This window comes from Carcharhinus amblyrhynchos, chromosome 31, assembly GCF_965287045.1.
Source record: "Carcharhinus amblyrhynchos chromosome 31, sCarAmb.v2.hapA, whole genome shotgun sequence".
Lineage (NCBI taxonomy): Eukaryota > Metazoa > Chordata > Chondrichthyes > Carcharhiniformes > Carcharhinidae > Carcharhinus > Carcharhinus amblyrhynchos.
Window position 1 is genome coordinate 23,518,416 of NC_137354.1, and position 25,549 is coordinate 23,543,964.

At 51.4% G+C, this 25,549-nt stretch overlaps 1 protein-coding gene across 1 annotated transcript in view; it reads right to left on the reverse strand.

Moving 5' to 3' along the window:
• Nucleotides 1-25,549, reverse strand: part of LOC145360407 (sorbin and SH3 domain-containing protein 1-like) — a 114,368-nt gene that overhangs the window by 38,842 nt on the left and 49,977 nt on the right. The window contains exons 12-13 of the mRNA XM_080215606.1: nucleotides 6,932-7,101; nucleotides 3,613-5,155 (exon numbers count right to left, since the gene is read on the reverse strand). Coding sequence (XP_080071732.1) covers nucleotides 3,613-5,155; nucleotides 6,932-7,101 — 1,713 coding nt within the window. The remainder of the gene's footprint in view (nucleotides 1-3,612; nucleotides 5,156-6,931; nucleotides 7,102-25,549) is intronic.

A 25,549-nucleotide genomic window follows, 5' to 3' on the forward strand; every position in this document is an offset into this window, starting at 1 on the left:
AAAGCCAAGATATTCACTAATACTGGGGGAGCTAGCGCTGAGTACTTGTTAGATGGGATCAGTGCAGGAGAATGCCGTGAGGTCTAACTCTAGGTTACGGCGCATGTGTGTGAATGTACAGAGTGTGGTAAATAAGAGCTCAGGAACGATTAATCTGCGGTTACGTTCCTCAGTCTTAGGCCACCAACTCGTGGGGGGGGTTGGGTGGATGCAGAGGGAGAAATGTGCCAGGAAGTTACAGAGAGGTGGTGGTCCATTGGTTTTAGCACTGCTGCCTCACAGCGCCAGGGAACCGGGTTCAATTCCAGCCTGGGGGGGGGGGGTCACTGTCTGTGTGGAGTCTGCACATTCTCCCCATGTCTGCAGGGGGGTGGGGGGTTGGTTTCCTCCTACACTCCACAAAGATGTTAGGTTAGGTGGATTGACCATGCTAAATTGCCCCGTAGGGTCCAAAGATGTGCAGGTGAGGCGGATTGGTCATGTTAAATGCACGGGGTTACGGGAAAAGGGTGTGGTCGGGATGCCATTTCGGACTTGATGGATCGAATGGCCTCTCTCTGCATTGTAGGGAGTCTATGGTACAACAATAAAGGGGGATCCCGAAGTCTTCTATTGGCATTTAAATATTAAAAAGGTGGAAAAAGGAGGAGTAGGGTTGATGGGCGGCACGGTAGCACAGTGGGTTAGCACTGCTGCCTCAGAGCTCCAGGGTCCTGGGTTCGATTCCCGGCTCGGGTCACTGTCTGCGTGGAGTTTGCACATTCTCCTCATGCCTGCGTGGGTTTCCTCCCACAGTCCAAAGACGTGCGGGTTAGGTTGATTGGCCGTGCTAAGAAATTGCCCCTTAGTGTCCAGGGATGTGTAGGTTAGAGGGATTAGTGGGTATCATATGTAGGGATATGGGGGTAGGGCCTGGGTGGGATTGTGTTGGGTGCAGACTCGATGGGCCGAAGGGCCTCTTTCTGCACTGTAGGGTTCTATGAGTAGGGAGCTAAAAGGGGGATTTACGCCTGGAATCAGGAAGAAAAGTTCAGAATAATTGGCAACTGTCTTGGCAAAGGAAGAAGATGGTAGCCAGACCCTGGTGAAAGAGGGGATGATTCAGACACTTGAAGATTTCCATAAAACATTAGATAAGGGTCATGGGTGGAGGGGGGGCCTGGTGGTGTTAAGATGGCGGCGCGGGCTCGTTGGGCCAAAGGGCCTGTTTCCTGGGCTGTTTTTGTTCTTTGATAAGGAGGGTGGATTGGATAGACTGTCTTCAATTAAACGTACCAAGGAGCTGCCTCCAGATGGAGAAGTATGGAAGATGCAAGGGTAAAGAGTGGCGAGTGTGGGGAAAGGACTGGCATGAGTCGCCCAAGTTGGCATGCAGGATATGAGGGGCCACGGGAATGGATGGATAGTGGGGTGAGCTGGAGGGTGCAAAGGGTTGTGCTAACACACATGGGGCATTGGCAGTGTTGGGTGAGTGCTGTTGAGGGGCATGAACTAGAGGGCCATTTTTTTGTTTGGCTATTTTGATGCTAATTGGAACAGAGTCCTATAGCACTGAAATGGGCCACTCCACCCAGTAGCCCCTGTGCCTGCCTCCATGCTGTTCCATGCAGGCCTGACTCCAGTTCACACTTGAGAGAGGTTTGCAGAGTTAGAACATTTTCTGACTCTTGACTACTCAAACTGGGACTGAAAATGTGGCCCCATGTGCCTGTGTGTAAGCGTGTGTTAATCATAGAACCCTACAGTGCAGAAAGAGGCCCTTCGGCCCATCGAGTCTGTACCGAACACAATCCCACCCAGGCCCTACCCCCATATCCCTACATATTATACCCACTAATCCCTCTAACCTACACATCCCTGGACACTAAGGGGCAATTTTTTAGCACGGTCAATCAACCTAACCCGCACATCTTTGGGCTGTGGGAGGAAGCTGGAGACCCAGAGGAAACCCACGCAGACATGAGGAGAATGTGCAAATTCCACACAGACAGTGACCCAAGTGGGAATCGAACCCAGGTCCCTGGGGCTGTGAAGCAGTAATGCTAACCACTGTGGTACCGTGCCGACCAATGTCTGTGTGTGCGCGCACATGTCAATGTCAGTGCATGTGTGTGTCAATGTGTATATGCATGTCTGTGTCTGTGCGTGTGTTTCAAGGTACATATGTAAGTATGAGATTGTCAATGTCTCGGTGTGTGTGCAAGCATCGAGGTCCCTCTGTGTGTGTGTCCGTGTCCCTGTGTGGGTGTATGCCTGTGTGTGTATGTGTATGTGTGAGTTCATTAATGTGTGCTTGTGTGTGTGTGTGTGTGTGTGTGTGTGTGCGCACGCGCATCTGGGAGAGTGAAAGTGAATGTAACCTTGCCTCTGTGTTCGAGTGCTAGTGCATTCACCTGTGTGAGCGCGTGTGTGCGAATGAGAGTGTGCATGTGAGTGTGCGCACATGCGTCTGGGAGAGCGAAAGTGAGTGTAACCTTGTCTCTGTGCGAGTGTGCGGCTCCCAGTGTGTGTGTGTGTCCTTGTGTATATATCTGTGTTGTCTGTTGAGAGGGAATGTGTGGCTGAATGTGTCCAGCACAGCTCAACACGAACAGATGGTTCAAAGAAGACACCCTGTTATGGCTGATTTAGAGTCAACTATGACATATGCATGACTCTGGGCACATGGATTTATGTGCACATGTTTATTGGCGTGTGTGGGGGGGTTGCTTCTGTAAGTGTCTGTACTAATGATGGTCAGAATTCTCAGCTCTGTTTTCTCTCTGGATTAAGCTATTTAGTTGTACGCCTTGCAAGCAGCAGGGGTAAGAGCTACAGATGGACTCTTAAATCGGCCTCGCAGGCGGAGGATGTGGTTAAGAAGGCGTACGGTGTACGAGCCTTCATCAATCGAGGGACTGAGTTTAGGAGTCGGGAGATAATGCTGCAACTTTATAGGACCCTTGTCAGACCCCACTTGTGCTCAGTTCTGGTCACCTCAATACAAGGAGGATGTGGAAGCTATTGAGAGGGTGCAGAGGAGATTTACAAGGATGTCGCCTGGATTGGGAGGCATGCCTTATGAGGATAGGTTGAGGGAGCTCGGTCTCTTCTCCCTGGAGAGACGAAGGATGAGAGGCGACCTGATAGAGGTTTATAAGATGTTGAGAGGAATAGATAGGGTGGATTCTCGGAGGCTATTTCCCAGGGCTGAAATGGTGGCTACGAGAGGACACAGGTTTAAGGTGCTGGGGAGTAGGAGACGTCAGGGGTAAGTTTTTCCACTCAGAGGGTGGTGAGTGAATGGAATCGGCTGCCGTCGGTGGTGGTAGAGGCAAATTCGATAGGGTCTTTTAAGAGACTTCTGGTTGAGTACATGGGATTTAATAGGATTGAGGGTTAAGCCTAGTAGGTAGGGATATGATCGGCGCAACTTGTGGGCTGAAGGGCCTGTTTGTGCTGTAGTTTTTCCTATGTTCTACTCAAAAGTCTGACTCTGAATCTTTCTCAATAACACGTGACTAATTCCTCCTGGACAAACTATCTAACAGGCGGCCAATAACCGATGCACCAATTTGTACAGTGAAATGTCACACAGGGATTGGAAGGGGGGGGAGGGAGAAAAGGACAGACTAGAACGTCACAGAAACAAAGTGCACAAACTGGGGGGAGGGAGGAGAAACACAGCGAGGGAACCACAGCAGACAGGACGCCAGTCCATCACTGGAAAGTCCACCTTTCGGGCACGTCTCAAGTCCGTTTTGCCGATTGTTGTTTGAGTCGACCCCGTCGCGGGCGGGGAAAGTAGCGAGATTCCCGTTAGCCGTCCCGCCCGAGGGGTCAGGCTGGAAGACGCCGTTATCGTGGCACTGTCCGGAGGCAGCCGAGTGGTCCAGCTTTTCCAAAACGCGGAAGGAGGACGTGCGCCGGGGGAGGGACGGCACGTCAGCGGTTGGCGGCCCCCGGTTGGCCGGCTGGCTTCCCTCCTTGGGCTCTGCCTGGGTCTGGCTGGCGGAGTCCGTCTGGACTAAAGGCCGTCTGGGCCTGTGCGGGAGGGCCTTCTGTAGTCGGAACGGCCTCGGGCTCAGGAGGTACAGGTTCCTGGAGAGGGAGGTAGGGAGGTGCTGCGTGGCCAGCCCGGGGTCCGAGGAGGAGGAGGAGGAGGAGGAGGAGGAGGCCGCCGTCTGCTTCTCGTGCCTGCGGATGGTGGTGAAGCGGGTGTAGGAGGCCGGGCACGGCCCTTTGCACTGGCTCGCCCTGCGGGCGCCCGCAGGCGGCTCCTCCTTGCTGCTGGAGCTGCCGGCTGACAGGACGGAGAGGCAGTCGACCGGGCTTGGCGGCGGCGGCGGCGACGACTCCACGAGCTCCGGCGTGGCGCCTTCTGCCTCGCCGCAAGAGGCGGAAGGGCTGCGGACCGTAATGCGGACGAGGGGCTCCTCCTTGGCGTAGCGTCGCGGCGGGGGCTCCAGGAGAGATTCCGCAGAGTGCGCCGGCTGCAGGAAAGACTTGGAGGGAGGCTGCGCCGGGCCTCTGCACGGCGCGGAGCCCGAGGTCGCGTCCAGCGCGGGCAGCGAGCGGGACCTCTGGATTATCTGCTCAAACTCGCTGACTCTGGAGGAGACCGAGCACTCGGGGGCGCCGTCCGGCTCGGGTCGGCTGGAATCCCGCGTCCGGCGGCCTCTCGCTTCGCAGTCCAACCGACGCGCGGCGCCGCTCGCCGCCGAGGTGGGGGGCACTCCTGCCGACGGGGGGCGGCCGCCCCGCTGCACGGGCTGGTGGACTCTGGGGGCGACGGGCGGCTCCTGCGGCCTCCAGTGGCCGCTCGGGCAAAGGCCGGGCTGCTGGTCCCCCGTCAGCAAGAGGGACTCGACACTCCGTCCAGTCTCCGCCGCCAGCACTCGCTCGCTGGCTAGCGCGCGGTGGGCTTCGAGGAGGTTCTCGCAGCTCTGGGCTTTCTGCGGCGAGGAGTTGTCGCCCTCTCGACGCGGGGCGCGGATACTCTCTACGAGTAGCTTGGGTTTGAATTTGGAAGGGAGGATTTCGGAAATGCAGGCCTTGGCTGCCGAGAGAGGCTTTTTATGCTTACATCTATTACCTAGCATGTTACTAGAGTTACCCGCCGTACAATAAAGTGAAGTAGTTGAAACGCTGTGGTATTTCCCACCTTTAAAATCCACTGGGGGGGAGGCGTGCGGAGTAACAGAACAGAAACAAGCGTTAGAAAAGGGGGGGGGGGTCAAGCATCAGTCACCAACTTTAGACACATCCGAGGCACGCGTGACCCCTCGCGACACCGGGCAAAGGCAAAAAGCGCGCCAAAGTAAAAGGTGGGAGGGCTTTCCGAGGACACAAGTCGGAAGGCAGCGTAAGGTCGACCCAGGCGCGAACGGATTGTCACCGAGTCCTGGGATTCAAACCCCCATTCTTGGCCTTATGGTCTCCGCATATAGTGGATTGGGAAAGATCTGGCGGGGTGAGTGAACTGTACGTTAAAAAAAAAGTCTTTAGTCCCATTTCACGTGGACATTCGGACAACTTCAGCTATGGAGAGGGGCTGCTGGGGGGCCTGGGGGGGTGGGGGGGGGGGGGGGGGGGGGGGTTCCCTTCCGGCAGAGAAGGGGACCTGATCGAGGCGCACAAAATTATGAGGAACGCAGGACACAGGTGGGAAAGAAAGAAACCTTTCCCAAAGGGGTCAATAACCAGGGGGGCACAGGGTTACGGTCAGGGGAGGGGGGGAGGAAAGGAGATTTTGAGGGAAAGCTTCTCCACCCACAGGGTGGTGGGAATCTGGAACTCGCTGCCTGAGTGAGTGGCGGAGGCGGGAACCCTCACAACATTTTACACGAGAACTTAAAGCTACCGTAGTGTTGGAAAATGGGGGTTAGAATAGATGGCCGGTACAAGCATGATGGGCCGAAGGGCCTCTTTCTCCGCTGTAAGGTTCCACGCGGAGAATTTTCTCATCCTGCCTACCGTGGGAATGGTAGTGGGCGGGGGGAGAGGGCCGGGGGGAGAGGGAGACGGAGCCGGGGGTAGGTGGGAGGGAGGGGGAGTGGTGGAGAGGGCCGGGGGGGAGGGGGGGGGTGGAGAAAGAGGGCCGGGGTGGGGGGGGGGGGAGGGAGAAAGAGGACCAGGGGGTGGGGGAGGGCCAGCAGCTGGGGAGGGGGAGAGGGTCAGAGGGCCGGTGGTGGGATGGGGGTGGGGGAGAGGGCCAGGAGTTGGGGGAAGAGGGCCGGGGGGGGGGTGAGGAGGGAGAGGGCCGGGGGGGGTGAGGAGGGAGAGGGCCGGAGGGGGTGAGGAGGGAGAGGGCCGGGGGGGTGAGGAGGGAGAGGGCCGGGGGGGGGGGGGGGTGAGGAGGGAGAGGGCCGGGGGGGGTGAGGAGGGAGAGGGCCGGGGGGGTGAGGAGGGAGAGGGCCGGGGGGTGGGGGGGGGGGGGGGGGTGAGGAGGGAGAGGGCCGGGGGGGGGGGGGGGGGGGTGCAGGGGAAGGGTCAGGGACAGGGAAGGGAAAGGAGAGAGAGGAGGGGATGGTCAGGGAAGGGGAGAGGAGGGAGGGTCGGTTGGTTGGTGGGGTGGGGGGTGCAGACCATGCAAAGGTCCATTGACCCTCGGGCAGGATTTCCCGGTTTTGGGGTGGAGTGCTGTTGGAAAACCCCACCCTGCGACACTAATTGGCTGTGCCACTCGGTGGGGAGGGGTGAGGTGAGGGTGCGGCAAATGGAAACTGCCAGGCTCCTGGCAATAGGGATTGGTTCTTCTGGGGTCTTCCCAGGAGCAAATGATTGGAGCAGGAGTTTGAGAGTGAATCCAACGGAGGGGGACGTAACCCAAAACCAGGAGCGAGTACCTGGATTGGGAACCTAGTGGACATCTCATACCCACTGCCAATGAAGTTATCAGCCAGTCCCTGTGGGTGAAGGCTTGCTGAACTCTGGCACGGCGTTCTCTCACCTTTGGTTGACGACGAGCTGGAGGTTCTCTTGCTCAAACCGCTCAGCCCCTGGAAGGGAATATCCCCGCCCTCCAGAACCGTCTTGTAGATCTGCCTTTCGCTCTCCTGGCTGAGTGGCTCCCCTGTGCCCGTCTCCGACTGCCTCCGCACGGCATGGGAACTGCCAAAGCTGGGAAACAAAGCACAGGCACACACAGGCGACCGTTTAGTTCTGCTCTTGTGCCACCCATCAGCAAAGGGACAAAACCCAACCTCTGACATTTGTGCAAATGACAAAAAACCGGCTCCTTCCAAATGTGGCATGACTCACGGGTGCTTTGGGATTTTCAGCAGAGACGCTGAATGACCTTTTATCAGTCAGTGGTTTGATTGTGTGGAGCTTGGCTATACTGTGAGAAGGGGGGTGGTGGGTGGTATGATTGCAAATGACTCATTCACTGAACAGCAAAGTACTTAGAAAACTCCCTGGGCACACAGCAAAATCAGATTGCCACATTCCGTTCCTCACATCAAGGCCACTGACCCTCCCCAAGGGTTGGGGGAAAAGAGAAATGGAATGACTCCCTGTTCCCTGGTGGCAATTTGCAACTTGACCTTTTAACAGTTGGTCCTTTCCTTTTCTCTTCTCAAAGTCCTCCACATTTTTGGTCGCCGCACTTGCGGAAGGGTATATCGGCCTTGGAGGGAGTGCAGAGGAGGTTCGCTAGGCTGATACCGGAGATGAGGGGGTTGGACAATGAGGAGAGGCTGAATAGACTGGGTCTGTACTCGTTGGAGTTTAGAAGGATGAGGGGGGATCTTATAGAGACGTATAAGATAATGAAGGGGATGGATAGGGTAGAGGTAGAGAGATTCTTCCCGCTTAGAAAGGATAGCAGGACTAGAGGGCACTGCCTCAAGATTGAGGGGGTGGGGAGCAGTTTAGAACGGAGTTGAGGAGGAACTTCTTCACTCAAAGGGTGGTGAATCTCTGGAATTCTCTGCCCGTTGAAGTGGTGGAGGCTGCCTCGCTAAATATATTTAAGTCACGGGTAGATAGGTTTCTGATAGACAGGGGAATTAAGGGTTATGGGGAGAAAGCAGGAAAGTGGAACTGATCCACTTCAGATCAGCCATGATCTTATTGAATGGCGGGGCAGGCTCGAAGGGCTGGATGGCCTACTCCTGCTCCTATTTCTTATGTTCTTATGTTTTCCACACTTGTGCGCCTATTTCTGTTTCAGCCAAGACAACAATTATCGGATCAACAGAGATTTTATCTATGAGCTCTGCTGTGGAACTAAAAACTGGAGGGTGCACTGGTGCATTTATTGAGTTGTGTTTAGTCTCAGTAGAGACCTTTCAATATCAATGGGAGGGAGAGGTTGCCAGAATGACTCAGGAGTTTACTTGAGTTTCCAGTTTCCATGTCTACTCACAGTCAATAACATTAAAATAGGGTGGCGCGGAAGCACAGTGGGTTAGCACTGCCGCTTCACAGCTCCAGGGACCTGGGTTCGATTCCCGGCTCGGGTCACTGTCTGTGTGGAGTTTGCACATTCTCCTCGTGTCTGTGTGGGTTTCCTCCGGTTTCGTCCCACAGTCCAAAGATGTGGGGGTTAGGTTGATTGGCCATGCTAAGAAATTGCCCCTTAGTGTCCAGGGATGAGTAGGATAGAGGGATTAGTGGGTAAAATATGTAGGGATATGGGGGTAGGGCCTGGGTGGGGTTGTGTTCAGTGTAGACTCGATGGGCCGAAGGGCCTCTTTCTGCACTGAAGGGTTCTATGGTTCTAGCTAAAACCGTCAGCTTGTTGGGAAGATTGACAAAGCTTGTACTTCTGTAGAGTCTTCCATTCCAAAGGACTGTACAGTCCAAAGACCTGTAGGTTAGGTGGATTGGCCATGCTAAATTGCCCCTTAGTCTCCAAAGATGTGCAGGTTAGGTGGATTGGCCATGCTAAATTGCCCCTTAGTGTCCAAAGATGTGCAGGTTCGGTGGATTGGCCATGCTAAATTGCCCCTTAGTGTCCAAAGGTGTGCAGGTTCGGTGGATTGGCCATGCTAAATTGCCCCTTAGTGTCCAAAGATGTGCAGGTTAGGTGGATTGGCCATGCTAAATTGCCCCTTTATATCAGAGGGACAAACTAGGGTAAATGCATGGGATTTCAGGGGATAGGACCTGGGTGGGATCATGGTTGGTGGGCTGAATGGCCTCCTTCTCCACCCGGGTCCCTGGCACTGTGAGGCAGCAGTGCTAACCAGTGTGCCATCGTGTCAGAGATAGTTGTGGGGCGGGATACGATTACGGAGATGGGAAGAAACAAGGATGAGAGTTTTAAAACCAAGATGTCAGTCTGTCAGCAAAAACTTTTGATTGAATCATAGAATCCCTACAGCGCAGAAAGAGGCCATTCAGCCCATTGAGTCTGCACCGACTGTCCAACAGAGAATCCCACCCAGGCCCTATCCCCCATAACCCCACATATTTACACCCCTAACCTGCATTTCTTGGGACAATAAGGAACAATTTACCACGGCCAATCCACCTAACCTGTTTATCTTTGGAGTGCGGGAGGAAACCGGAGCACCCGGAGGAAACCCACGTAGACACGGGGAGAATGTGCGAACTCCACACAAACAGTGACCCAAGCCAGGAATTGAACCCGGGTCCCTGGCGCTGTGAGACAGCAGTGCTAACCCACTGTGCCGCCCCCTAGGCTCTCCCTAGGGGAAGTTTTAGCAAGAGTTAAGCCTGAGGGTATAATCACAGCATAGGCAGTTAGAAACAGCCGATGATATAAACAACTCAAGGTTTCAGCACATTATCAAGGACCGAAAGGCATTTATTTTGTGGCTTTTCAGGTTCAATGCACAAAGCTAAGATGTTTGAGCACTCTCTCTGTAAACTGAGGGGGAGAGGAAAATGCCCAGAGGGTTTAGCATCATAGAATCCTGGAGTTCACAAAACCATTCAGCCCATCAATCATGTTCTAACCCTTTGAAAAGAACCATCTAATTAGACTCAATTCACTGTTCTTTCCCCCATTTTCTTCAACTTTTCCTCTCCAAGTAGTTATTGGGCGGCACGGTAGCACAGCGGTTAGCATTGCTGCCTCACAGCTCCAGGGACCTGGGTTCGATTCCCGGCTCGGGTCACTGTCTGAGTGGAGTTTGCACATTCTCCCTGTGGCAGCACAGTGGGTTAGCACTGCTGCCTCACAGCCCCAGTGTCCTGGGTTCGATTCCCGGCTCGGGTCACTGTCTGAGTGGAATTTGCACATTCTCCCCGTGTCTGCATGGGTTTCTTCCCACAGTCCAAAGATGTGTGGGTTAGGTTGATTGGCTGTGCTAAGAAATTGTCCTTAGTGCCCTGAGATGTGTCGGTTAGAGGGATGAGTGGGTAAATATGTAGGGATATGGGGGTAGGGTGGAATTGTGATCGGTGCAGACTCAATGGGCCAAATGGCCTCTTTCTGCACTCTAGGGTTTCTATGATTATCCAATTAAATTCCCATCGGATCTGCTTTCAGGCCACACCTTCCAGATCCCAACTCACTGCACGTGGCAAAATCAAGCCTTTATTCCCTTGGGATTCCTCTGCCAAGTATCTGGAGTGGTGTGTGCAGTTTTGGCCTCCCTACTTGAGGGAGGGTATTTTTGCCATGGGGAAGTGCACTGGAGACTCTCTAGACTGACACAGGGGTCGGTGGGACTGTTTGATGAGGAGGGGTTGGTTTGACTGGGCCAATAGAAGTGTGAGGTAATTCACTTTGGTAGGAATAACAGATGTGTTGAGTATAGGGCTAACGGGAGGACTTTGAATAGTGTGGATGAACAGAGGGGTCTAGGTGTATATGTACATAGATCCCTGAAAGTTGGGAATCAAGTAGATAAGGTTGTTAAGAAGGCATACAGTGTCTTGGCGTTTATTGGTAGGGGGACTGAATTTAGGAGTCGCAGCGTCATGTTGCAACTGTACACAACTCTGGTGCGGCCGCACTTGGAGTACTGTGTGCAGTTCTGGTCCCCACATTACAGGAAGGATGTGGAGGCTTTGGAGAGGGTGCAGAGGAGGTTTACCAGGATGTTGCCTGGTATGGAGGGGAGGTCCTATGAGGAGAGACTGAGGGATTTGGGGTTGTTTTCGCTGGAAAGAAGGCGGCTAAGAAGGGATCTTATTGAAACATATAAGATGATTAGGGGTTTAGATAGGGTGGACAGTGATAGCCTTTTTCCTCGGATGGAGAAAGCTAGCACGAGGGGGCATGGCTTTAAATTAAGGGGGGGTAGTTATAGGACGGATGTCAGGGGTAGGTTCTTTACCCAGAGGGTGGTGAGGGATTGGAATGCCCTGCCTGCTGCATTTGTAAATGCACCTAGTTTGGGGGCGTTTAAGAGATCCGTGGATAGGTTTATGGATGAAAAGGGATTGGTTTAGGTTAGTGGGTCATTGTTTTTTAACTGGTCGGCGCAACATCGTGGGCCGAAGGGCCTGTTCTGCACTGTAATGTTCTATGTTCTAATATTCACTGGAGTTTAGAAGGATGTATAAAATTCTAACCGGACTGGATGAGATGCAGTGAGATAGAGTCACTGATTACAAACACAGCACTCAAGAAAGAGATAGATTTTCCCCCCGATTTTAATGGCATTGAGGATATTTTAAGACATTATTTATCAGTGTCACAAACAGACTTGCATTCACACTGCAATGAAGTTACTGTGAAAATCTACTCATTGCCACACCCCGGCTCCTGTTCGGTTACACGGAGGGAAAGTTTATCACGGACAATGTACCTTTCGGGAGGAAACCGGAGCACCCAGAAGAAACCCACGCAGACATGGGGAGAACGTGCAGACTCTGCAGACAGTGGCCCAAGGAACTGAACCAAGGTCCCTGGAACAAAGGTCCCTGGCGCAATGAGACAGCAATGCTAATCACTGTGCCACCCTGTCACCCTATGGGGAGAAAGTGGGAATATGGCATTGAGGCCAAGGATCAGTCATGATCTTATTGAATAGCAGAGTAGGCTCAAAGGACCGAATGGCTCACTCCTGCATCTAGGGGAGGCGATGGCCTAATGGGAAGGTGATGGCCTAGTGGTATTACCGCTAGTCTATTAATCCGGAAACTCAGCGAATGTTCTGGGGACCCGGGTTCGAATCCCGCCACGGCAGATGGTGGAATTTGAATTCAATTAAAAAAAAGAATCTACTGATGACCATGAAACCATTGTTGGAAAAACTCATCTGGTTCAATATTGTTCTTTAGGGAAGGAAATCTGCCGTCCTTACCCGGTCTGGCCTACATGTGACTCCAGAGCCACAGCAATGTGATCGACTCTCCACTGCCCTCCAAGGGCAACTAGGGATGGGCAATAAATGCTGGCCCAGACAGCGACACCCATGTCCCACGAATGAATAAAAAGTTTCCACATTACTACCACTCCTACTGAAGACAGTTTCTCCCCTAACACTTATCAAAACTTTTCCTAACTTTGAAAATTTGTATTAAATCTCTTTTTAACCATCTCCACTCTAAGGGGAACCATTTCTCCAGTCTCTCCGGATGACCGAAGCTCTCATTCCTGGTTCCAGTCCATTAAGTATATTCTGCATCCATTCTAAGGCCTTGACATCCTTCCTGAAGTGTGGCACCCAGGATTGACCGCAATTCTCCAGCCAAGAAAGCATCAGTGACTTAGAAAGGTATTGGGAAAGAATAAAGAAGCTGATGTTTCTCACAAAGCCTCTTCGCATGGACACAATAGGAGCGGATATGGACAGCGCCACCCACCCAGCCCGGTGTGTCTCCAGTACGATCGTGGCTGCTTCAACTCCATTTTCCCCATCACCTAAATTCCCAGATACACCCAAAGGTCGGCCTATCCCAGACAGGGCGGCACAGTGCCCTAGCGGATAGCACTGCTGCCTCACAGCCAGGGACCCAGGTTCAATTCCAACCTTGGCTGACTGCATGGGCTTTGCATGTTCTCTTCATGGCTTTCCTCTGGGTGCTGGAGTTTCCTCCCCTCGTCCAGATACACAGTTGTGTACAGTTTTGGTCGCCTAGTTACTGGAAGGATATCAATAAGGTTGAAAGAGCGCAGAGAAGGTTCGCAAGGATGTTGCCTGGACTTGAGAAGCTGAGTTACAGAGAGAGATTGAATAGGTTAGGACTTTATTCCCTGGAGAATGAGGGGAGATTTGATAGAGGTGTATAAGATTTTGATAGAGTGAATGCAAGCAGGCTTTCTCCACTGAGGCTAGGGGAGAAAAAAAAACCAGAGGGCATGGGTGAAAGGAAAAAAGTTTAAAGGGAATATTAGAGGGGGGGGGGGGTCTTCACGCAGAGAGTGGGGAGAGTGTGGAATGAGCTGCTGGATAAATGCGGGCTCACTTTTAAGAAAAATTTGGATGGGTTCATGGATGAGAGGGGTGTGCAGGGATATGGTCCAAGTGCAGGTCAGTGGGACTAGGCAGAAAAATGGTTCGGCACAGACAAGAAGGGGCAAAAGGCCTGTTTCTGAGCTGTAATTTTCTATGGTTCTATATGCAGGTTAGGGGGACTGGCCATGCTACATTGCCCCACAGCATCCAAAGAGGTGCAGGTTAGGTGGATTGGCCAGGCTAAATTGGCCTTTAGTGTCCAAAGAGGTGCAGGTTAGGTGGCCATGCTAAATTGCCCCTTAGTGTCCAAGATAGGCCATGGTAAATGCGCAGCGTTACTGGGACAGGGCAGAGGACAGGACATGGGTAAGGTGCTCATACGCAGAGTTGGTACAGACACGACGGGCCAAATGGCCTCCTTCTGCACTGTTGGGATTCTGTGGGAACAATGACACATCCACAACACACTCAGCACATAACTCGAAAATTCAGACCACTTTGAATGAAGAATTTTTTTTCCCTGATCTCAGTCGTAAACGATCACCCCATTATCCTGAGACTGCTCCCCTGACCAGCGGGGACAATTTCTCCGTCCACCCTGGCAAACCCCTTCAGAATTTCACAGGTTTCGTTGAGGTCACTGCGCATCCCTGTAAACTCCAGAGGAATATAATGAGCGGCAGGAAGAGTAACGGAAATGCATCTTGGAAAATCACTGGCGTCTTTCTGTGATCTGACCTCCCAAGTGAGAGGAACTGCAACCAAGGACAAAAAGCAGTCAGAAAGGGAAAAAAAAAAGAGTCTCTAAAGGCTGAGGGACTTGGGGCTGTTTTCGTTAGAGGGGAGGAGGTTAAGAGGTGACTTAATAGAGGCATACAAGAGGGTTAGATAGGGTGGACAGTGAGAGCCTTTTTCCCCAGATGGTGTTGGCTAACACGAGGGGACATAGCTTTAAATTGAGGGGTGGTAATTATAGGACGGATGTCAGAGGTAGGTTCTTTATTCAGGGGGTAGCAAGGGCGTGGAATGCCCTGCCTGCAACAGTGGTGGACTCGCCAACATTAAGGGCGTTCAAAGGGCCATTGGATAAACACATGGATGACATTGGAATAGTGTGGGTGAGACGGGCTTTAGATTGGCGTCACAGGTCGGCACAACATCTGTAATGTTCTACGACTGCACCAATCGCCACCTCAAAGCAGTCGCCAACGACGAAATGCTTTTTGAAGTGCAGTTACTGTTGTAATGTGGGAAACGCAGCAGCTGTTTCGTGCACAGCAAGATCCCACAAACAGCAAGGTGATAATTACCAGATGATCTGTTTTTTTTAAATAAAGTGAACCGTAGGATCCCTACAGGGCAGAAGGAGGCCATCGAGCTCATCGAGTCTGCACCAAGTCACTTTGAAACGCAGCGAGGATGCAAAGGGGCACCTACATCTACTTTAGTAAAGCTTTCGGTAAGGTTTCTTATGGCAGACTGATACAGAGGTTGAGGCGGGGAGTGGAGGTGAGTTGGTAAGGTGGATTCAAAACTGGCTTGGGTATGGAAAGCAGAGGGTAGCAGTCGACTTTTCTAACTGGAGGTCTGTGACAAATGGTGTTCCACAAGGATCAGTGCTGAGGCCTCTGTTGTTTGTAATATATATCAACGATTTGGAGGAAAACGTAGGTGGTCTGATTAGTAAATCTGCAGATGTCACAAAAATTGAGGGAGTAACGGATAGTGAGGAGGATTGTCAGAGGATACAACAGGATATAAACCAAGGCCTGGGCCAAAAGATGGCCGATGGAATTTAACCCAGACAAATGTGAGATGATGCGATTTGGAAGGTCTACTGCAGAAGGAAAGTATACAGTAAATGGTGGAGCCCTTAGGAATATTAGCACACAGAGGGATCTAGGCGTGTAGACCCACAGTTCCCTGAAGGTGGCAACTCAGGTGGACAAGGTGATCAAGGCGGCGTAAGGCATGCTGGCCTTCATCGGTTGGGTGGGGGGGTTTTGGAATTGGAAACTCATGTTCCAGTTGTATGAGACTTTGGTTAGGCCGCATTTGGAGTATTGTGTACAATTCTGGTCGCCACACTACTGGAAGGATGTTGATGCTTTGGAAAAGGTATTGAAGAGATTTACCGGGATGTTGCCTGGTTTGGAGGATATGGACTATGAAGAAATATTGAACAAACTTGGATTGTTTTGATCGGTGCGTCGGAGGATGAGGGGGGAACCTGATAGAGGTTTACGAGATTATGACAGGCTTGGATAGAATGGATAGTCAGAGTCTTTATCCCAGGGTCGAAGGGTCAATTACTCGGGGAATAGATTGAGAGTGAGAGGGAGAAAGTTTAAAACAGATGTAAGGGGTAAGTTTTTCATACAGAGGGTGGTGAATGTCTGCCGGAGGTGGTGGTGGAAGGAGGTTCTATAACAATGTCCAAGAGGCAGCTGGATAGATACATGAATAGGCAGGAAATAGAGGGATACGGATCACATAGAGGCAAGAAAATATTAGATTAGAGAGGCATCTGTGATAGCACAGACTTGGTGGGCCGAAGGGCCTGATCCTGTGCTGTACTGTGCATTGTTCTCTTCTACGATTGCAAGGGACGGTGTCGTGGGATCGGAACGAGGAGTTTGGTATTATGGAGGACTGGGCCAGGGTGTCACGGAGACGGATCCCTGTGGAATGCTGTCGGAGAGGGGGAGGTGAGGGGAGGGGAGTGGGGCATCACGCTGGAGTTGGCGGACATGGCAGAGGGTGGACCTTTGAATGCGGAGGCGGGGTGAAAATGAGGATGGGGGTTCTGGAAGGGAGGGGAAGGGGGGGTGAGACACGCCTTTCTTTATTTTCAACGTCTGTAACGGGACTTGAACTGACAACATGCGAGTCAGAGGGAGAGCCACTCAGATCCAACTGGTGTCACATTGGGAAGCTACTCCTTGCAAACACGCAATCTCTTCAGCTTCTTGAGGGCGAGAGTCCTGAGCAGATCTTGTGTTTTGCTACACACGCAAATAACAGTGCCTTTGACACAAGGACCCCTCTAATCATCTAAAGTACTAGGTGGAGTACAAACAACATTCATCTTGCGAGCAGTCACTGTCATGGCCCCTGTCCAATTTGCGGTTCATTTGAGGGTGTAATTTGCAGCTAATAGGTCATGTTTCCAAACAAATGAGAGACACAGTAACTCAAACAATTGGTCCACTTAACCCAGTAAATAAAAAATCTTGGAATGCAGTCAAAAGATTACCATCAGTGTCTTCAATGTCGCAAAGCTAAAAATTAAAACAAGACACCGCGGTCTAAACAACACTTCCCGGGATTATGGGTCAAGGGCCTTTTATAATTCAGAGTCTCAGCATTAACCCCAAGCTGGCAGGATCTGCTCAGTCTTAGAACATAGAACACTACTGCACAAACAGGCCCTTCGGCCCACAAGTTGCGCAGATCGTATCCATACCTACCAGGCCTATCTGTAACTCCCAATCCCATTAAATCCCATGTACTCATCCAGAAGTCTTTTAAAAGACCCCAGCGAGTTCGCCTCTACCACCACCGACGGCAGCCGATTCCACTCACTCACCACCCTCTGAGTGAAAAACTTACCCCTGACATCTCCTCTGTACCTGCTCCCCAGCACCTTAAACCTGTGTCCTCTCGTAGCGACCATTCCAGCCCTGGGAAATAGCCTCCGAGAATCCACCCTATCTATTCCTCTCAACATTTTATAAACCTCTATCAGGTCGCCTCTCAACCTTCGTCTCTCCAGGGAGAAGAGACCGGGCTCCCTCAACCTATCCTCATAAGGCATGCCTCCCAATCCAGGCAACATCCTCGTAAATCTCCTCTGCACCCTCTCAATAGCTTCCACATCCTTCCTGTAGTGAGGCGACCAGAACTGCGCACAGTACTCCAAGTGGGGTCTGACAAGGGTCTTATAAAGTTGCAGCATTACCTCCCGACTCCCAAACTCAATCCCTCGATTAATGAAGGCCAGTACACCATTGCTCCAACTCACTGAGCTTCCTCACTGGCATAACACTTGGGGCACTACAGCCAGTGCCCTCTGCAGCGAGGGCAAGAGGCACAGAGAGAACCTGGCCCGCGTTTTTCAACTAAGGCACTCGTTGCCCAGGAACACACAAGCAGAAAACAAAACAATTAAACACAATAACTACCATCACGGTGGCACAGTGGTAAGCACTGATGCCTCACAGCACCAGGGACCCGGATTCCTTTCCCAGCTCGGGTCAATGTCTGTGTGGAGTTTGCACATTCTCCCCATGTCTGCGTGGGTTTCTTAAGATTTCCTCCCACAATCCAAAAGATGTGCGGGTTAGGTGGATTGGCTGTGCTAAATTGCTCCTTAGTGTCAAGGGGGGATTAGTAGGGTAAATGGTTGGGGTTATGGGGATAGGGCCTGGGTGGGATTGTGGTCAGGACAGACTCAATGGGCTGAATGGCCTCATTCTGCACCGTAGGATTCTAAATAAATGGAAGCCACCAAAATGATTAGCACAAACCCATCACACAGCAACTCTGCCTTGGTCAGTAACACCAGGGTTCGAAGGTCAAGGGTTCAAGACTCATGATAGAAACTTGAACACATTAGATGTATAGGTTAGGTGGATTGGTCTTGCTAAATTGTCCCTTAATGTCCAACGGTGTGCAGATTAGGTGGATTAGCAGAAGGTTAAGGGAATGGGACAGGGGATGGTCCTGGGTAAGATGCTCCGTCAAAGGATCGGTGCAGACTCATAGAATCATAGAACCCTAGAGTGCAGAAAGAGGCCATTCGGCCCATCGAGTCTGCACTGAACACAATCCCACCCAGGCCCTACCCCCATATCCCTACATATTATACCCACTAATCCCTCTAACCTACGCATCCCTGGACACTAAGGGGCAATTTCTTCGCATGGCCAATCCACCTAACCCGCACATCTGTGGACTGTGGGAGGAAACCCACGCAGACATGAGGAGAATGTGCAAACTCCACACAGACAGCGACCCGAGGCTGGGAATCGAACCCAGGACCCTGGAGCTGTGAAGCAGCAGTGCTCACCCACTGTGCTACCGGGCCGCCCTAGCACTAGCTTTCAGAGTTTCAGGCTCCTTCAGCAGGAGAGTGAGCCCTTACCCCACCTGATGAAGGAGCAGTGCTCCGAAAGCTCGTGCTGCCAAATAAACCTGTTGGACTTTAACCTGGCGTTGTGAGACTTGTTACTCTCTTTCGAGGAGCAGGGCGCTCTCCCTGTCAACCAAAGGCCCGTTATCACATTGATGTGGGATATTGCTACACGCCTTAAAATCCGTGAGAGTTTTGGGGGGGGGGGTTCTCTGCAGCTGTGAAAGGTGCTAGACGAATGCAAGTTCTGTGCAATGTTCTTGTTGTGTGCCTGGCTGGCCTTCTGGTGATTGAAGGGCAGGGACAATTCAAAAGAGCTTCGATACAGAGTGACCGCCTCTGCCACCTGCTTTGAGAAGGGATGTGTACAAGGATGGGGTCATGAGCATATCAGCAGGGAGGGATCCAGCTGATCAACAGTCCTGACAGCCTTGGTCTCCAAAGACAGGGCCATTCAAATGCGTGAGCAGATGGGCACACATTACAGGGGAGGGCATTATCCTCAGACTATTTATATCACTAACGGTGGGCACCAGGAGGATGGCACACTGGAAACTGAAATTCCTGCCAACTAATCCAATTCTGAGCGAGTCATTTAATCCAGTTTTTCTTCAAAGAAGACTTAACGCTTGTAGTTCCACGTCACAGAAGCATATCCTAGAAGCCTGCAGTGCAGAAAGAGGCCCTTCGGCCCATCGAGTCTGCACCCAACACAATCCCACCCAGGGATATTACACCCACTAATCCCTCTAACCTACCCATCCCTGGACACCAAGGGGCGATTTCTTAGCCTGGCCAATCAACCTAACGCGCACATCTTTGGACTGTGGGAGGAAACCCACGCAGACACGAGGAGAATGTGCAAACTCCACACAGACAGTGACCTGAGCCGGGAATCGAACCTAGGAGCTGTGAAGCAGCAGTGCTAAGCCACTGTGCTACCGTCCCATTCCGTCCCTGTTTGACCAGGACTGTAAACCATTGAGTTGGGGGTCATCAGAAGGTCTGGGTACTGTCCATCGGGGTTTTGGGGGGGGGGGGGATTGCCAGTGGGACTCCAGAGTTTGCCTTTTCTTCAACATTTCCTTCCCGGCACCCTGCCCCCCCCCTCGCTGGATGAATGATTTTGTTTACTCCAACGCAGGCTGACTCAACGCCACACCTCCTACCCCCACCTGCCCCGTCTCTGCATTCCACCCTCCCCCCCAAAGCCCTCGTGCGGCCAAGGTGCCCAGGAGGGCCTTCTGATGGGTTTCATTCTACCAGGCCACATCTAGTAAAATACATTTTCATATACTTGGAAAGTGTATGAAAATATAAATGCAAGCCCCTTATTTTTCTTCTGAGGCCCAGGCTTTATGAATACACTGGATTGATCCTGCTTGGATTCTGTGGGTTCTGGAACGGGATATTTTCAGCCCCATGCCTCCATGGTGACATACATCCAAAGTCAAAATCAGCCACCATCACCAACTTCAGATCGGAACGCGAGTAGGCCATTCAGCCCATCAAGCCCGCTCCGCCATTCAGTCAATAGGATCCATGGGACAGGTCATCGCTGTTGGCCAGCATTTATTGCCCATCCCTTGTTGCCCTTGGATGGCAGTTGAGAGACAACCACATTGCTGTGGGTCTAGAGTCACACATAGGCCTGACCAGGTAAGGATGGCAGATTTCCTTCCCTGAAGGACATTTCATGAACAAGGTGGGTTTTTCCAACAATCGGCAAAGGTTTCATGGCCATCAGTACATTTTATTTTTTACTGAATTCAAATTCCACCTTGTTCTGCACTGTGGGGATTCTACTAAGGGAGGCCATTCGGCCTATCGAGTCTACACCAACCACAACCCCCACCCAGGCCCTATTCCCATATTTACCCTGCTAATTCCCCCTGATGCTAGGGTCAATTTACCATGGCCACTCAACCCAACCCTCACATTTGATTCGATTTATCGTCAGGTATATTAATACACAATGAAAAGTATTGCTTCTTGTGCGCTATACAGACAAAGCAAACTGTTCATAGAGAAGGAAAGGAGAGAGTGCAGAATGTGGTGTTACAGTCATAGCTAGGGTGTAGAGAAAGATCAACTTAATGCAAGGTAAGTCCATTCAAAAGTCTGATGGCAGCAGGGAAGAAGCTGTTCTTGAGTCGGTTGATATGTGATCTCAGGCTTTTGTATCTATTCCCTGACTGAAAACGATAGATCTTTGGAGGAAACCCACGCAGACACAGGGAGAATACGCAAACCCCACACAAACAGCGACCCAAGGCTGGAATTGAACCGGGGTCCCTGGTGCTGTGAGGCAGCAGTGCTAACCCACTGTGCCACCCTTTGGTAATAACATCCCGCACAGTTTTGAGTGTAATCTGGGACTGGCCCTAACCCTCACCCAGAACGCACTAGTACAAACTCTCTCCCGTGGGGACAAAGAGCGTTGGGAAGTTTTCCTTACAGGTTTGATGGGGATTTAGCTGGGTTTGATTTTCACTGTACGTGCGGGCAAAAACATCAATTGTAGACCGTTCTCTGGAGAGGATGCCGGACCTCCCAGCTTACGTAAGGCCAATATCACAGATCCTTCATACAATATAAATTGCCGAGACTCCTTCCACTTAGTCCTCTCCCGGGGCCGTATCTGAGACTCGGAGCCCGGAGGAGAAAGAATCAATTCTAACCCCGCCCCCCCTCTGCCCCCGCCATCTGATGGGGGTATTAGATTTTCTCACCATTAAACTCAGCGACTCTGAATCTGATTACAGGCTCAAGTTGCTTTGCAACCGTGGAATCTCATTACTGTCGCAACTAAGCTTTTCCCGAGCACATTACTGACATATAACTTGTTTATCACCAACATTTCCTCACAACACTTTGCTGAACAGAAGTCAGACCCTGAGAAGGGACAAAATGCCCGATAATAATTGCCACCAGTGTCACACACTATCCTCCCTGTATTACGATGCTCAATTCTGAATAAAAGTGACAAAGTGTAAAAACGTGGTCCGCAACTGGGTAACGCATCTCCCTCACTCGATGGCTCCTGCTGGGTACTAACTACAGGGATTATCTTTCCTCAAAAACGGTGGACTGGCCATAAGAAGTCTGATCCAAGAAGCAGCCCGAGGCCATTCCGCCCATCCAACATGCTCTCCCATTCATTATGATCACAGAATCCCGACTGTGCAGAAAGAGGCCATTCAGTCCATCAAATCTAGACCAACCCTCCGACAGGTCACCCGACCCAGGCCCCATCGTTCTAACCACATTTATTTACCCCACTAATCTCCTTAACCCACACACTCAAAAGGCAATTTAGACAACAATCCCACCCAGGCTCTATCCTGGGACCTCACCTTGCCAGTTCCCCAGGCACAATTTAGCATAGCCAATCAACCTAACCTGCAAATTTAAGGACGGTGGGAGGAGCACCCAGAGGAAACCCACACAGACACGGGGAGAATGTGCAAGTGACAGTGACCAGAGGCTGGAATTGAATCTGGATCCCCTGGCACCGTGAGGCAGCAGCGCTAACTACCGTGCCCCCGTGTCACCCTAAATTTAAGTAGGTCACGTTTAGTCCTTTGAACTCATTTTGTACCGCTCCCCACCAACCAATTCTTAGCACAGTCAGGATTGTTTAACAAGTGCTGCCCACTCGCAGAATCGCTTCTAACATTGGGGGTTTTGGGCAGAATCTTCCGACCACTGCCGTCAGTGGGTCTTCTCGTCCTGCTGGAGTCACCCACCCTGGTGCAGGCTCTCCAGCAGTGGGGCGGGCGAGACAGAGGGGAGGGGTTCAGAAAATCGCAGTCGATGCTTTGAATTTTGTCAAGTGTGGTCTGGTCGGGTGTAGGGCCTTGCCTATCGTGAACAGGTAAAAGGACGTGCTGTTTGATCCAATCTAACAGTGTTTGGGACATGGTGCTCATATAGCCGGCATCACACCAGCATCGAAATTCATATAACATTCATAATGTTAATTTAACTTTATAATGTTCATTTAACTTTATAAGACCCTTGTCAGACCCCACTTGGAGTACTGTGCGCAGTTCTGGTCGCCTCACTACAGGAAGGATGTGGAAGCTATTGAGAGGCTGCAGAGGAGATTTACAAGGATGTTGCCTGGATTGGGAGGCATGCCTTATGAGGATAGGTTGAGGGAGCTGGGACTCTTCTCCCTGGAGAGACGAAGGTTGAGAGGCGACCTGATAGAGGTTTATAAAACGTTGAGAGGAATAGATAGGGTGGATTCTCAGAGGCTATTTCCCAGGGCTGAAATGGTCGCTATGAGAGGACACAGGTTTAAGGTGCTGGGGAGCAGGTACAGAGGAGATGTTAGGGGTAAGTTTTTCACTCAGAGGGTGGTGAGTGAGTGGAATCGGCTGCCGTCGGTGGTGGTGGAGGCGAACTCGTTGGGGTCTTTTAAGAGACTTCTGGATGAGTATATGGGATTTAATGGGATTGGGAGTTACAGATAGTTCTATGGCCTGGTAGGTATGGATATGATCAGCGCAACTTGTGGGCCGAAGGGCCTGTTTGTGCTGTAGTGTTCTATGTTCTATTCCTCATTTGTACGATAGGCCGCACGTGGGATTATGTTAAGATTTGTCGGGGGTAAGGTGTAAGAGATCGCTCATCAAATGGCAAAGGACCAAATGCCAAACTTTTCAGGAGTAAATCAACCAATGGTTTAAAATAGCCGGGTGGTTAATGCTGACCATGTCTGTCATGGAGTCGGAATAAGCCAAGTATAACAGAGACAGAGAGGGACAAGCTGATCCCAAAACACAGGCCCCTGATAGAGGTCAGCCCTGGGAAAAACTTCAACAGGCCATGGTCAATTAAGCAGAGGGTTTTAATAGAACACTACAGCTCAAACAGGCCCTTCGGCCCACAAGTTGTGCCAATCATATCCCTACCTACCAGGCCTATCTATAACTCCCTATCCCATTACATCCTATGTACTCATCCAGAAATCTCTTAAAAGACCCCAACGAGTTCGCCTCCACCACCACCGACAGCAGCCGATTCCATTCACTCACCACCCTCTGAGTGAAAAACTTACCCCTGACATCTCCTCTGTACCTGCTCCCCAGCACCTTAAACCTGTGTCCTCTCGTAGCGACCATTCCAGCCCTGGGAAATAGCCTCCGAGAATCCACCCTATCTATTCCTCTCAACATCTTATAAACCTCTATCAGGTCGCCTCTCAACCTTCGTCTCTCCAGGGAGAAGAGACCGAGCTCCCTCCACCTATCCTCATAAGGCATGCCTCCCAATCCAGGCAACATCTGTGTAAGTCTCCTCTGCACCCTCTCAATAGCTTCCACATCCTTCTTGTAATGAGGCAACCAGAACTGCGCACAGTACTCCAAGTGGGGTCTGACAAGGGTCTTATAAAGTTGCAGCATTACATCCGTTCTATAATTACCACCCCTCAATTTAAAGCTATGTCCCCTCGTGTTAGCCATCACCATCCAAAGGTAAAGGCTCTCGCCGTCAAACCCTCTGATCATCTTGTACGCCTCAATTAGGTCACCTCTTAACCTTCTTCTCTCCAACAAAAACAACCTCAAGTCCCTCAGCCTTTCCTCATAAGACCTTCCCGCCATACCAGGCAACATCCTGTTCAATCGGGTCACTGTCTATGTGGAGTTTGCACATTCTCCCCATGTCTGCATGGGTTTCGTCCCACAGTCTGAAAGATGTGCTGGTTAGGTGAATTAGCCGTGCTAAATTCTCCCTCGGTGCCAGAGAGTGGCAACCAGGGGAATTTCACAGTAACTTCATTGCAGTGTTAATGTAAGCCTTACTCGCAACACTAATAAATAAACTTTCCTGTAAATTTTTTTTTTTTTACAGGTTCAGACAAGAGGATGAAGCAGTAACTAAACAGTGGTCGATGTATAGATAAAGGAGGAGAAGGGGCTGGAAAAGGACTGGAACAGGGAATGCTCCACACAAATTATAAAGAGACAGGCAAACTGGAACCCATGTGGGTACCCACAGCCACACCTTTCATCTCCAGGAGTTAAAGGATGGTTTATTGAGTGACAAAGGGTTATCCAGCCTCGAAACATTGGCTCTGTTCTCCCTCCACAGATGCTGTCAGACCCGCTGAGGTTTTCCAGCACTGTTCTCCAATCCAGCACACACTGGGATCAACATCATTAACACAGCGTCTTACGTTCAACATCACTGCTCCCTCCACCCTGCACTCCCTCCCTCTCGCTGACCTTACTTTGTCTCTCTTCTGTCACTCGGTTCACAGTTCTCACCCCAAGTCGTGGTTAACCCTTTAAATGTCAGCAGGTTATTTACCATGGTGTGGATAAAGGTCCATAGAAATTATAGAAACCCTACAGCACAGAAAGAGGCCCTTCGGCCCATCGAGTCTGCACCGAACACAATCCCACCCAGGCCCTACCCCCATATCCCCACATATTATACCCACTAATCCCTCTAACCTACACATCCCTGGACACTATTTCTTAGCATGGCCAATCAACCTAACCCGCACATCTTTGGACTGTGGGAGGAAACTGGAGCACCCGGAGGAAACCCACGCAGACACAAGGAGAATGTGCAAACTCCACACAGACCCGAGCCAGGAATCAAACCCAGGACCCTGTGAAGCAGCAGTGCTAACCACTGTGCTACCATGCCGCCAGTTAGGGGAGGCAGATGTGCAGCATAAATCCCAGCAGAGATCTGTTGGGCCGAATGGCCTGTTTATTCTGTCTATCGTTAGGTAATACAACAGAGTGCAACGCAATGGAAGATGCATCTCATAGCAACCCAACAGTGCAGGAGGTGGTCACTCGGCCCATCGAGGCTACACTCTCCGGGACAGCATCTGACCCAGGCCCCATCTCTGTAACCCCATGGATTTTCCCCAGTAATCCCCTTAACCTACACAGTTTTGGAAACTAAGGGGCAGTTTAACATGGCCAATCCTGCACATCTTTGGGCTGTGGGAGAAAATCGGAGCACCCGGGGGAAACTCACATTGACACAGGGAGAACACGCAAACTCCACAGAGTTACCCTCAGCTGGAATCGAACCCAGGTCCCTGGCGTTGTGAGGCAGCAGTGCTAACCACTGCGCC